At 38.6% G+C, this 14,567-nt stretch overlaps 1 protein-coding gene across 20 annotated transcripts in view; it reads right to left on the reverse strand.

Moving 5' to 3' along the window:
• NCOR1 (nuclear receptor corepressor 1) overlaps positions 1-14,567 on the reverse strand; it is a 185,405-nt gene that overhangs the window by 82,128 nt on the left and 88,710 nt on the right. For 11 of the 20 annotated variants that reach the window (XM_054536269.2, XM_054536262.2, XM_054536268.2 and 8 more), the window contains 4 exons: positions 11,937-12,064; positions 6,690-6,907; positions 5,028-5,090; positions 3,497-3,636 (listed from right to left, as the gene is read on the reverse strand). In XM_054536269.2, coding sequence (XP_054392244.2) covers positions 3,497-3,636; positions 5,028-5,090; positions 6,690-6,907; positions 11,937-12,064 — 549 coding nt within the window. The remainder of the gene's footprint in view (positions 1-3,496; positions 3,637-5,027; positions 5,091-6,689; positions 6,908-11,936; positions 12,065-14,567) is intronic. The other 9 variants (XM_054536273.2, XM_054536266.2, XM_063718396.1 and 6 more) reach the window with 1 other exon arrangement.

Below are 14,567 nucleotides of genomic sequence, written 5' to 3' on the forward strand. Positions count from 1 at the left end.
TTCACATTTCAAAACCAATCATGCCTTCCCAACAGTCCTCCAAAGTCTTCACTAATTTCAGCATTAACCCAAAAGTCCATAGCCCAAAGTCTCATCCGAGACAAGGCAAGTCCCTTCCCCTATGAGCCTGTGAAAGCAGAAGCAAGCTAGTTACTTCCTAAATACAATGGAGGCACAGGTATGGTGTAAATACAGCTGTTCCAAATGGAAGAAATTGGCCAAAACAAAGGGGCTATAGGGCCTATCCAAGTCCAAAATCCAGCAGAGCAGTCAAACCTTAAAGCTCCAAAATTATCTCCTTTGACTCCATGTCTCACATCCAGGTCGTGCTGATGCAAGAGGTGGGTTCCCATGGTCTTGGGCAGCTCCAACCCTGTGGTTTTGCAGGGTACAGCCTCCTTCCTGGCTGCTTTCACAGGCTAGCGTTGAGTGTCTGAGGCTTTTCCAGGCGCACGGTGCAAACTGTAGGTAGATCTACCATTCTGGAGGATGGTGGCCCTCTTCTCACAGCTCCATTAGGCAGTGCACTAGTAGGGAGTCTGACCCCCCATTTCCCTTCTGCACTGCCCTAGCAGAGGTCCTCCATGAGAGCCCCACCTCTGTGGCAAACTTCTGCTTGAACATCCAGGCGTTTCCATACATCCTCTGAAATCTAGGCAGAGGTTCCCAAACCTCAATTCTTGACTTCTGTGTACCCACAGGCTCAACACTACATGGAAGCTGCAAAGGCTTGGGGCTTGCACCCTCTGAAGCCACGGCCCAAGCTGTACCTTGGCCCCTTTCCGCCATGGCTAGAGCTGCTGGGGTGCAGAGCACCAAGTCCCTGGGCTGCAAACAGCAAGGGGGTCCTGGGTCCAGGGCATGAAATCATTTTTTCCTCCTCAGCCTCCAGGCCTGTGATGGGAGGAGCTGCCATAAAGACCTCTGACACGCTCTGAAGAAATTTTCCCCATTGTCTTGGAAATTAACATTCAGCTCCTCATTACTTATGCAAATTTCTGCAGCGGGCTTAAATTCCTCCTCAGAAAATGGGATTTTCTTTTCTATCACGTTGTTAGGCTGCAAATTTTCCAAACTTTTATGCTCTGCTTCCCTCATAAAACTGAATGCCTTTAACAGCACCCAAGTCACCTCTAGAATGCTTTGCTGCTTAGAAATGTCTTCCGCCAGATACCCTAAATCATCTCTCTCAAGTTTAAAGTTCTGCAAATCTCTAGGGGAGGGGCAAAATGCTGCCAGTCTCTTTGCTAAAACATAAGAAGAGTCACCTTTGCTCCAATTCCCAACAAGTTCCTCATTTCCATCTGAGATCACCTCAGCCTGGACCTTATTGTTCATATCACTATCAGCATTTTTGTCAAAGCCATTCAACAACTCTCTAGGAAGCTCCAAACATTTCCACATTTTCCTGTCTTCTTCTGAGCCCTCCAAACTGTTCCAACCTCTTCCTGTTACCCAGTTCCAAAGTTGCTTCCATATTTTCAGGTATCTTTTCAGCAACACCCTACTCTACCAGTACCAATTTATTGTATTAGTCCGTTTTCACGCTGCTTAAAAAGACATACCCAAGACTGGGAAGAAAAAGAGGCTTAAAGGGCTTACAGTTCCACATGACTGGGGAGGCCTCACAATCATGGCAGAAAGCAAGGAGGAGCAAGTAACATCTCTAATGGATGGGGCAGGCAAAAAAAGAGAGCTTGTGTGGGGAAATTCCTCTCTATAAAACCATCAGATCTCGTGAGACTTATTCACTATCACGAGAATAGCATGAGAATAAGACCTATCCCATGATTCAATTATCTCCCGCTGAGTCCCTCCCATGACACATGGTAATTGTGGGAGTTACAATTAAAGATGAGATTTGGGTGGCAACAAAGCCAAACCATATCACATTATAACATCATGAAATGGCCATTTGGAAAGTATTGAGTTAAAGCAAGTTTTTCAAATTTGGATACATTTCATCACACAGTAACAACTATCGCATTTACTATTATTACCACTGATCTCATCAGAAAATCTGTAATGAGAAGGTGTGAAGCTCATGGTTAGAATTCTCATTTTTTGCTTGAAAACTCAAAATTTTAAAGTGGCAACAAATACTATCAGTTATTTTATTTGAAAGACAGCCTCATTCACTAATTTTCAAGAAAATGTCTCCCAAAATCCCAGTCTGAAAACATAGTTTGTCTGTCATACTTTCAATCTAAAATGACATTCCATGGAAAAGGGGAGGCTGGTGCAACTTAGAACTTGAACAATTGCCAAAGTGCTTTTCTTTGAGAGAACCATCATATTTTGGTATAGAGCAGAAGAACTTTATGTTTACTTCCCATTACATGACACGAAGTATAAAAAGACATACTCAAGGGGTGAGATTTAATAAAACTAACTTTTACTGCGTCATCAAGGACATTCTTAAGTGACATTTTAAGAAAGAACTGCAAATGCTCAGAGATGAAAAATACATTGAGTACTAGCACCATTTGGTTTCCTGCCAAGACTTATGTTAAGGCATCAGCAATTTCATCTACCACAGCTTTGACACCATAAATGCAAATGTCATATACTGAAAAAAAGTAAATAACATTTGATTGATATTTTTATGAAAATAGTCTTGACCTCATGGAATCATCAAAAAGCTCTATGGTCTTTGACAACCACTACACTGGAACTTTCTTATTAAGGAATTTCCAATAATGTTATACTCCCTGGTTTTTAATATTTATACCATGGAATCTTCGCTCTGAAAAAATGTCTAATATACCAAATCAATTCACTTGATATTATCAACAGACCTCCAACTAAAGTTTTCAATTCAACCTCCAAAAAGTTTATATTTTTCAAATCCAGCCTACAGTAATTCAAGAGTATTTAATTCCCTTTACTACAAATAGAAACTTCGGAGAAGGAAAGATAAGCTGGGGCAGGTCATGATGGGCCTTGTTTGGACTGTTAGGAATACAAATAGAAACTTTACTCCTTAAGCAATAAACAGAGAAACAGCTAGCCTATACTAAAAATTTAGCATACCTTTTACATGTAAGTGCAGTAAATAAAAATATAAGATACAAAAAGATTTCTCTTAAAACCAATCTCTGAAGCTCAGAAAAAACAAAAAAACAAAAAACAAAAAAAAAACACAACATCAAGGCCAGATGCAGTGGCTCACACCTGTAATCCCAGCACTTTGGGAGGCTGAGACAGGTGGATTACCTGAGGTCTGGAGTTCAAGACCAGCCTGGCCAACATGGTGAAACACTGTCTCTACTAAAACTACAAAAATTAGCCAGGCATGGTGGCGGGCGCCTGTAGTCCCAGCTACTAGGGAGGCTGAGGCAGGAAATCACTTGAATCCGGAAGGAAGAGTTTGCAGTGAGCCAAGATTGCACTGCTGCACTCTAGCCTGGGTGACAGAGTGAGACTCTATCTCAAACAACAACAACACTCTAAGTAAAAAACAGTAAGAAAGAGTCACCACCCCTGATATACTCACTTTCTGTTTATGCTGCTGTAAGAGGTTGTCAAGATTGTGTCGCCTTTTATAGTTAAAATAGAAGTTTTTACATTGAGCTTCACTTTTCGTTCCCACCATTTTAGCAATTGCTGCCCAGTTACGACCATGTTCTACTAGACCTGCATTTTAAAAACAGACCAAATGTTAATTGAACAGTCACCTGATCAAGCAAACAAGAGAAATAATAAATTAACTTAATCATTGTATTCACAACTATTGACACTAGAAGTGTGCTTTCAATTACTTATCATATATACTTTGATACTTATAAAAATACTTATTGAAACAAAACTCATTTACAGTTCTATATTTCTCCCCCTCAAATTTAAAACATGCTCATTAACAGAAGGGCTAAACCTTGTCCTTCCTATGTATCTCTCACAGGGCTAGGACAACATTAGACACATTAGTAATACTCAAATACTTGCAAACTAAATGATTAGGTACATCTAGATCTCTGGACACAATATATCAAGCCAATAAGGTAATCATATATAAATGATGAACACAATTTAAAGATATATATATGACTCCACTTATAATCCATATTTGTCCTCAGTCAATTCACAATCAAGCAATGCCATCAGAAAAATACTAGCCAATTAAAAAAAATCCTATGGTAATACAATGCATTACAGAAAACTATGCAATTTAACACTTCTGTAATCAATATATATATGCACACACATAAACACACACACGTGCAAAGAATATGTATCTATGCATTTGTATACATATATAGGGGGTGATACAAAAAAATCTGAAATGTCACTCAAATGTCAAGCTATTTACAATAATTTATCTTTACAATTGCAAGGTAAATATTTAACCACCAAAAAATTAGCTAATCTTTCTCAATATTACCAATTATTTATCCTATTAGAAATTTCAGTTCAATTTCAAATTATAGTACATTAACAAGCAACGACAGAAAAGCACAAGGTCCATAAAGTGCCAGAGTAAGAGGAAGGCCACAAAGCTATGAAAGTGGCAGAGACAGGACTCAAACCTTCGCTGGCCTGGTTACAAACTTCATGCTCTTTCCTCTGAATCACAGAGCAATCTGCTAGTGGTTTATAATTAAATGACTTACCAAATGCAAACTGACAAAAGTATTTACCATCCTATCCTATTAAATACAACTTTTAAGTAATAGAAATATAGACTTTATATCAACATTCATTCCAAAACAATTTCAATAGCATAGAGTCATAATTATTCTAAAAAAGTGAAAATGACCTACTTGTTCTTTAATTAAATGACATTCAAAATAAAACTGCAGAGAGAATCTTAAATCCCTTAAAACTGGGCATCTTAAACAAGGCACACTGGGGGTACTTTATTGGGTACCATACTACCAGAAAAGAACTCTTAAAGTCACTTCTGAGTCCTCTTTGCCTTTTTGAAAGAAATTTTTTTCCAATTAAAAAAATTAGTTCCATCTCACTCATTACTAATAACCCTAAAAAACAAAACAAAAACCTGAGAAACCGGAACTACTACAATTTACCTTTTTTAGCAACTTCCATTTCTTCTTCTGTCCATCGAGAGGTCTCCACAGGCTCTGTAGAAACTAAAATAAAGAGAGAACCCAATCAGGCAGAGAAAAACAAAGTTAAATCCTTTATTCAAACCAATCATATAATAATATAATCTCTTTATCTGACATAAAAGACTATGTAAAAGCATTTGGTGAAAGAAACTGCAGAAATAGGATAGTAACCTCTCCTCTACCAAACTAGAAGAAACAAGTCAACACTTCAATATTATGATCTTTTTCAATGTCCTTAAAAGTTCTTTTCATGTCTACATTTTTAAACATTTTTAGTTTTTTTCTGGAGAAGTCCCACCTCACCCAGTAGCTTCCCACTTAGTGATCTCCACCTCTCCTCTCCTGCAGTGTCAAAGGAAGAAGCAGCCCTCCTCCTTCCTGTCCAAGCACAATTCCCTCTCCTCTCCTCTGAGCCTCCATCTTGTCCTAACTCCTGGAGCCCCTTTAGTTCATCCCCGAGTGTCCGACATCCAGTGGGTAAAGATGGATCATGAACTGAATATGTTCTCTTTTGCTTCAGGAAAAAAAAAAAAAAAATCTGAGATCATCAGGCCTGATATGAGCTCCTGCCATATTCCCTTTCTCAATTTATAGTACCAGCATTCACCCAGTCACTCAAGTTACTAATAGGCTCCTTAGACTGATAGACTAATTTTTGAATCCTGCCTCCCATTTACCACTCACATCCAATGACATGCATCAACTCTGAATCCATCCCCTCCTTGCTTGGGCCACTGCATACATGCTGGGCCCTCTGCCTCCAGCCCTTATTCTGTCTAAACTGACCTCCACAATTGCTACCAGTTATCTTTCTAAGACACAAATCTAATCACAGCATTCCTCTATTTAAAAACCTCCGCCAGTTCCCCACTTCATAATCAAAGCAAAATACATTTTAAACAAGGCCCATCGTGACCTGTCCCAGCCTATCTTTCCTCCTCCTATCTAGTTAGTGCCCCTATCTCATTCTTGCCATTCCCTCAACTGTATTTTCTTTCATACTTCAGTAACAATGATACCTCTGAATCATTAACAGTGGTACTCTATCATTAATCTAGCCTTTTTATAAACTAATGAGACAATACTTAGTGAGAGAGAGAAAGATGCTTGGACTATTAGATCCAGTATTCCCTTGCCTAAGAATTTATTCCATGAAAAATAATTTAACATAAAATACTATGTGAATAAAGATTTTTTTATTACAGTGCTATATACATTGGTTTAAAAGCAGGGAAGAGGGCAGACAACCTAATCATTCAGCAATAAGAGAATGGTTAAAGAAGTCATGCCTCAATATTACACAGCCATTAAAAAATAAAAATGGTAATTATTAGAAATTAGAAAATATTTATGATATATACCAAGTTATGATATCAGAAGACACAGTAACATGCACACTAGCATAACAACTAAATAAAAAACAGCTATATTGGGGTGGCAAGACTGTGGGTGATGCTCTTTTTCAAAAAACTTTGACATTAAAGTTTAAAAAATTTAAAGACCACACTTCAGGATTATTTCTAGGTTGTCAATATTAAAAGTCCCTTCTACCCTATCCTAGCAGTGAAACAGAATCCCAAACAAAATTATGGCCTGTTTATGCCAATCGTTTCCACTCACTGGGTTCTGGTGGCGGTGGCAGAGGTGGTGGGGGCTCTTCAGTGGCCGCTGCGGCTGCAGCACTGGCAGCTGCAGCTTCGTTTGTCATGGACCTGGTGATCCGGCCCTTACGGCGGCCCTGACTGTTGGCAGTCTTTCGCCCCCGGGGTGTGGCTTGCTCTCTTTCCTCAGTTTCTTCTGCTGTACCATCTATCTTGTCCTTTTCCTTGGTATTTTCTCTGGACACAAAAGCAAATGAAAACTTGTGTGATTCCAAAGTATACATACATCAAAGAAGGTTTTAGTTTTGAATATTATCTAAATAGAAATTGAATAAAACTACCTAATCTCTCAGTTACTCAAAAAAAAAAAAATTATCAACAATTCTGCCATACCATAGTTTTTAAGAGTTTTGACCAGCTAAAATAAGGTATTTTATAAGACCTATTTTACGTGTTAATGGACTTAAATTTAAACACATTTCAAACCAACTGATTTAGAAACCAGAACTACTCCATAAGAAAGTAACAAATGACAGCAGAAAAGCCCTAGACCTGCAATCCAGAGACAACAGCCTACACCAAAAGGCAGGAATTCTGGGGTTTTATTTGCCTTTGGTCTAGGTTGCCTCATGTATGAAACGAAGAAGCTAAAATAGATGATCTTCATGATAGATGCCTTTTCTATAGTAATAATCCACAATATTGTTTTATAGTAATAATCTACAATATTGTTTTATAAAACCAGACTCAATACTCTAAATCATGTCTGATACTAATTATGTACAAATTGGGCAGTAATGGTTAATGCTTAGGAAATGGCCTCTGGAGCCAGGCTGCCTGGGTTTGTGCCACAGTTGTGATTTACTAGCCATGTGATGACCCTGGACAAGCTGCCTCGCCACCATGGGCCTGTTTCCTCATCTGTACAATGAGAAAAAGAGTTTATTTCATGGGACTGTTGCCAGGACTGAAGGAGTTAAATAAAGTACCCAGAACACTGCCTGGAACACAGTCAGCATCAAGTAACAGTGTGCTATTATTCAAGCTAAAACTCCCTCAGGATATAAAGAGCTTACTATCGTCTCAGGCATGTAGAAACATGATGGTTCCTATTAACAGCAACAGTACTACATGTAATACTGGAAGACCATTCTCTGTACTACTTACCTCCCATGGTTGTTATATTTAAGGAAACGTACTCAATGTACATTTTTGCAAATGAATGGATAGATGGCAATACTCAAAGACTCAATTATTTTTGCTTAATGGAAGATGCTGATTTTTCTCAAAAATAATTATCTCCCCTTCAGTCCTAAATTGAAGTTACTACATAGTCCTTTCCCTTTACTTACTTATTCCCTTATAAAGCTGGCTTCTATTCTGCAGCCTCCTGTTAAAAGATGTTTTCTCAAAAGTCACCAATGACTTGCAAACTGCAAAATCAAATGACCTCTTCTCAATTTTCTCCACAAGTCTTTCGGTCACAACTGACGCTGCAGTTAATTCTTCTTTTTATATCACTTGAAACTTAGCTTTTGAAATATCCCTGCTGCTACTCTGGCTTTCCTTCTGGGAACAGACCTTTCTCCTCTCATCCTTTCTTTTGGGTTTCTGTTTTTTGTTTTTGAGAAAGTGTCTCACTCCGTCACCCAGGCTGAAGAGCAGTGGCGCGAACACAGCTCACTGCAGCCTCAATCTCTTGGGCTCAGGTGAGCCTCCCACCTCAGCTTCTCGAGTAGCTGGGACTACAGACACGTGCCACCATACCTGGTTAATTTTTGTATTTTTTGCAGAGACAGGGTGTCACCATGTTGCCCAGGGTGGTCATGAATTCCTGTGCTAAAGCAATTCTCCCACCTTGGCTGGGATTACAGGAATGAGCCACTGTGCTGGGCTCCTCTCATCCCTTTCATATAGGGATTTCCCAAGGCTGTCCCCTAGAGCCTTAGAGCTATGTGAGGTTACCCATTCTCATAAGTTCTACTGGGAAGACTCCAATCTCCATCTTTGGACTCACACCCCAACTCCAAAGACTCAGGCTTGTCTTCCCAACTACCTGCTGGAAGGGCCACCTGGATTTTCCATCAATAGAAACTGAACATATCCAAAATCATATTCATCCTCACCTCTGCTCCTTGCTCCACGTCATTCTCTAATCATTTGTTGTTAACATTCCTACCATGTTCATCATCATTCAGGTTTACAGATTTGATATCATCCTTTGCTGTCTCCCTTTTCCCATACTTCCTACATGTGATCTAATGCCAAGTTTTGGTTATTTCATCTCAGAAATGCCTCTCTCACTAATTCTACCATCTCTATTTCTACTACCACTACACTTACTCAACACCTTAGTACCCCAATCCTGGCCTTTCCTACTGGCCTCCCTGATTCATATCTCTAGCCTATTCATTCTATCTTGCCAATGAATCAACATTCTAGCAGGATAGCTTTGGCAATAAACCACTCCATCCATTCTAATCCCTTTCTAACTATTCCCAGACACACAGCACAGTCTCCTGAATGAAGTCTACCATTTTTGGCTTTCATTAAAGCTCTACAAAATTTAACTCCAATCCACCTTCCACTTCTCTTCTTGATGCACACTATGTTAAGTCTAATGAAATCATTATCTTCCACTAGCTATTCATGTGATTCCCTCTACCCTACCCACATTAACCACTAGCATCTGCTAATGTCCTCCAAATTATCCACAGAGAAGTAACCTCGACCTCTTCTTAATCTGCCAAAGCACTTAACTGGTTGTCTGTTGACTTCTTACTGCCAGGCTTTTATTTCTTAAAGTAATACTTGTACTTTACCTAGTTTTCCCCTACTAAATCATGAACTACCTGGGAATAGTATACATCTTATGTATTTTCACATTCTCCCTAAGACCTAGCTCATACAGATAATAAATGAAAGCTTGTTAAATAGTTTAGAAATTTTAACAAAAAAATAAAATCAAGTTATGACAGAGTTCCATGTGAGAAGAACCACTGGCTACATGGCCCAAAAAATGTTTAACCCAAACTAAAAGAAAAAAATATATTCCCTTAGAGGTATCTTCCTAAGGTATAAAATTACAATGAGAGGAATACCTGTCTCTTTTAAAACCATGGCAAGTGACTAGCTACTTTAGCTTCCACAAACTAGGTAAATCTTAAACAGTTCCACAACGACTATAGAAATAACATCATAAATATTAAAAAGGAACAAACTACTGATACATTCAACAATCTAAGGGAATCTCAAAGGCATTCATGCTAAGTAAAAGAAGCCATACATACTGTATGATTTCATTTTTATGTAGTTCTAGAGAAAGCAAAAAAGATACATGATGGCCAAAGGCTGGAAATGAGGAAAGAGAAACTGACTGCAAAGGAGTCAGTTTGGAACTGTTTGGAGTGATGGAAACATTCTACATCACAATTGTGATAATAGTTACACAAGTGCATACGCTTGTCAAAACACATCAACGTACACATTTCAAACTAAGAAGCCATACATACTGTATGATTTCATTTTTATGTAATTCTAGAGAAAGCAAAAAAGATACATGACGGCCAAAGGCTGGAAATGAGGAAAGAGAAACTGACTGCAAAGGAGTCAGTTTGGAACTGTTTGGGGTGATGGAAACATTCTACATCACAATTGTGATAATAGTTACACAAGTGCATATGCTTGTCAAAACACATCAATGTACACATTTCAAACTGGTGAATTTTGTTCCATGTAATTTACAAAGCTAGTTCTTGGGGAAAAAAAACAACCAAACCAACCGTCATGCCCCTACTCCTACCACACCCCTGTACGTCCACAAAAACATCAACGATAACTCCCTGAGTGGCAGAATCATAGGTTAATTTTCACTATATTTTTCTTTCTTTTCCTGTTTTTCTATAATGTAATTTTATAACCAAGAAAACAGCAATAACAACAACAAACAAACCCAGAACTCCATTTTATATGACAAAGTCAATAAAGCTGGAATCTAAAATATAAAAATGAACTCTTCCTCTCTTAGCATTTTTATACTATCTAATATATACTACCTGAGGCTCAAAAACAGAACCTGAGGAATCTTCCAAATCAAAAATTAAATTACATTCAATATATCCTGGAGGAAAGTATATATTACTATAACCAATCCCTTCTGAAAAGTAATAATAACTCATGACTTGCAAATAAGTTCATTAAGTCAAAAGTTACATTTACTGTAATATTCTATTCCTTAATCACATCAACTTAATCATGTAACTATTAGATGTTTCTAAAATTTCGGCCAGGCGTGGTGGCTCACGCCTGTAATCCCAACACTTTGGGAGTCTGAGGCGGGTGGACCACCTGAGGTCAGGAGTTCAAGATCAGCCTGGGCAACATGGTGAAACCCCATTTCTACTAAAAACACAAAATTAGCCAGGCATGGTGACGCATGCCTGTAATCCCACCTACTTGGGAGGCCGAGGCACAAGTATCACTTGAACTTGGGAGGCGGAGGTTGCAGTGAGCTGAGATCGCACATTGCACTCCAGCCTGGGCAACAGACTAAGACTCTGTCTTGAAAATAAATAAATAAAATAAAATTTCATCAGATTAAATTTCATTATTTAAAAATTACTAGGCTGGGCGTGGTGGCTCACGTCTGTAATCCCAGCACTTTGGGAGACCAAGGCAGATGGATCACGAGGTCAGGAGATGGAGACCATCCTGGCTAACGGTGAAACCCCATCTCTAATAAAAATACAAAAAATTAGCTGGGCATGGTGGCGGGCACCTGTAGGCCCAGCTACTCGGGAGGCTGAGGCAGGAGAATGGCATGAACCTGGGAAGCGGAGCTTGCAGTGAGCCGAGATCATGCCACTGCACTCCAGCCTGGGAAACAGAGCGAGACGCCGTCACAAAAAAAAAAACAACTATACTTTTGCAGCAACGTGGATCAAACTAACGGCTATCATCTTAAGTGAAATAACTCAGAAACAAGTCAACTATCACATGTTCTCACTTATAAGTGGGAGCTAAATAATGTGGACACATGGATATAGAGAGTGGAATAATAGACACTAGAGATTTAAACAGGTGAGAGGGTGTGAGGGGGTGGGTGAGGTATAATGGGTATAATGTACACTATTTGGGCGATGGTACACTAAAAGCACAGACTTCACTACTATGCAATATATCCATGTGACAATTGTACTCCCTAAATCTACAAAAATAAAAATAAAATAAACATTTAACTTATTATATAACTAATTATTTAACTCACTTGGAGTCTTCTTTTTCATCTTTTTCCTCTTCATCTTTCTTTTCTTCTTCTTTTTTTTCTGTTTTTTCTGCTTTATCCTCTTCTTTTTCTTCTACTTTTTCTTCTTGCGAGGGTCGAGCAATTTGCTGCTAGAATGAACCATCATTTGTAAAATTCAAAGGCAAACAGAAATAGCTCCTTATAGTGTGATAAATTATGTCTATCTAAAAAAATTTTAAATGATTGTTAGTCATTTACAATGTAACTGGTGATCGTGTATTAAAAACCAGTCTAGAGGTTTTTAATGTATTCTATATGTACTGCTTGAAGGGTCTTACATACAGACACAAATGCTCATAGCATTTGGACCCATGAGAAAGTGAATATGTTAAGATTCTACTCGGAAATCTGGGGTTGGTTCCCTTTTTTGGCAACCTCCACATTTAATCTGTCACTCAAGCATTCCAATTCTACCTTAAAATTTGATAACCCATACATAATTTATCATGTTTTAGATACTTAATATGTTTCCAATTTTTTCATCACTATCTATAATGCTATAAGAAACATCTTTATGCATTTATACTTTTGAGCAAAAGTCTACTTAATGGAATATGTAAACAGCTATGGTTGTTACTAAGACTGAAGTAATTTGGAAAAATACTAAAGATATAATAAGGTGAAAAGAAGCAAAATGCTTAAAATATTTCTAAGCTGAGCAGTCACATTAGGAACCCTTTTATCTCTGATGTCTCATTTGCAAAACCTGTGACTCTAAAAGAAAAAAGTGAAACTAAGCATGCACTGAATGCTACTATAGTAGTCCCCACCATATCAGGAGTTTCTCTTTCTGTGGTTTCAGTTATCTGGAGTCAACTGCAGTATGAAAATGGGTAAGTGTAGTACAGTACAGTATGATATTTGAAAAAAGACCACGCTCATGTAACTTCTATTACAGTATATTGCTATAATAGCTCTATTTTATTACTTATTTGTTACTGTTAATTCCTTACTGTGCCTAATATACAAATCAAAGTTCATCATAGGGGTGTGTGTGTGTGTATGTGTACGTATATATACATATATGTATGTATATGTGTACGTATATATACATATATGTATATATATGTGTGGAGATATATATATATCATAGTATATTAGGGTTCGGTACTATCTGTGGTTTCAAGCATCCACTGGGAGTGTTGGAACATATCCACTGTGAATAAGGGGGAACTGCTTTATTTTGTTTTTAAGAGACAACATCTCACTCTGTCACCCAGGCTACAGTACAGTGGCATGCTCATAGCTTACTGCAGCCTCAAACTCCCAGGCTCATGCAATCCTCCCAGCTCAGTCTCTCAGGTAGCTGGGGCTACAGGTCTCAAACTCTTGACCTCAAGTGATTCTCCCACCTCAGTCTCCCCTGAGTGCTGGGATTACATGCACGAGCCATTGTGACTGGCCTGCATTTTTATTTAATTCAGAAATCAAAACTGTATAACCAAATTAAAACAGAACTCCAACACATCTTTCTAGCACAGCAGGCTGGCCCTTGCACACCTCCCTCCAATCACCATCCTGCCACATCATCTTCGCTGTTCTGGACGCACCTAAACATGCCCAGCACTTGCATAGCTTTCTACCCTTCCCTTGCCTGATAAAGTCCTACATAGTCTCTACAATTCAGGTCAAAATGCTACATCTCCTGTGAAGCCTCTCTTGATTTCCACAGAGGAACTCTGGGCCCATGTCCTTCCTTCTCCACCACAGACCACACCTGCTTGTAGCATTGTCACTAGGTGGCTTAGTGGCTGCTTATCAGCATCCATCTGGCTCTCTGTGTTATCATCTCATCAAGAACCAGAATCCAATCTTACTTCTCTAAGCATCCCCAGCTCCCAGGAGAGTGTCTGGACCATGATGATAGGTGTATGTGTATGTTGGATAAAACAAAAATCAAATTCCTTTATTCCAGTTATCTGAAAAGTTTTTACCCTCCAATCTCGACTGTTCATTCTGATCCAGGCTAATGTCAATCTTGCCTCATAGTAACTCTACCTGTCCTCTTACCTGTTTTCACCAGACAACATGGAAGTAACTCATTAATTTTGAGAAAAATTTCCCTTCTTAATAGCGCTCCAAAGTCTTTTACCTATTCATCAAAACCAACACTTAGCTTTTTCCTTAAGATAACGAAGGCCTTATTCACCTCCCCAAAAGAAGTCCCACCCACATTATGCCTCCTTCTAATCCAAGGGGGAAGGAAAGAAGAAAATGAATCCTTCTTGGTCCACTTCCAGAACATTGCTGAACTGTGATATTCTAAAAATAATTCCTTTTTCACGTTTCATAAAATCTCCCTATGTCGACATTCTCTTTTGGTATTATGGAATGACTTCTTAAATATTCCCTAGAACATATAAGTGATTGCATCACATGGCTCACTATGCCTTGACATTATTTTTCAGATTTCAAAATGCATGTCAATGGCTTTTCTAACACTCGCCACTCAATCAACATAATATCTCACAGTTAAAATACTTTTAGGTCATGGCCATTAAACTCCCCACATGCAAAATCACAATTGCCTCCTCATTAGCAGTGGGCACTGCTTTGCCTCCTAGATCCTAAAATCAGAAAGTCTTCTCTCCA

This window comes from Pongo abelii, chromosome 19 (assembly GCF_028885655.2).
Source record: "Pongo abelii isolate AG06213 chromosome 19, NHGRI_mPonAbe1-v2.0_pri, whole genome shotgun sequence".
NCBI lineage: Eukaryota > Metazoa > Chordata > Mammalia > Primates > Hominidae > Pongo > Pongo abelii.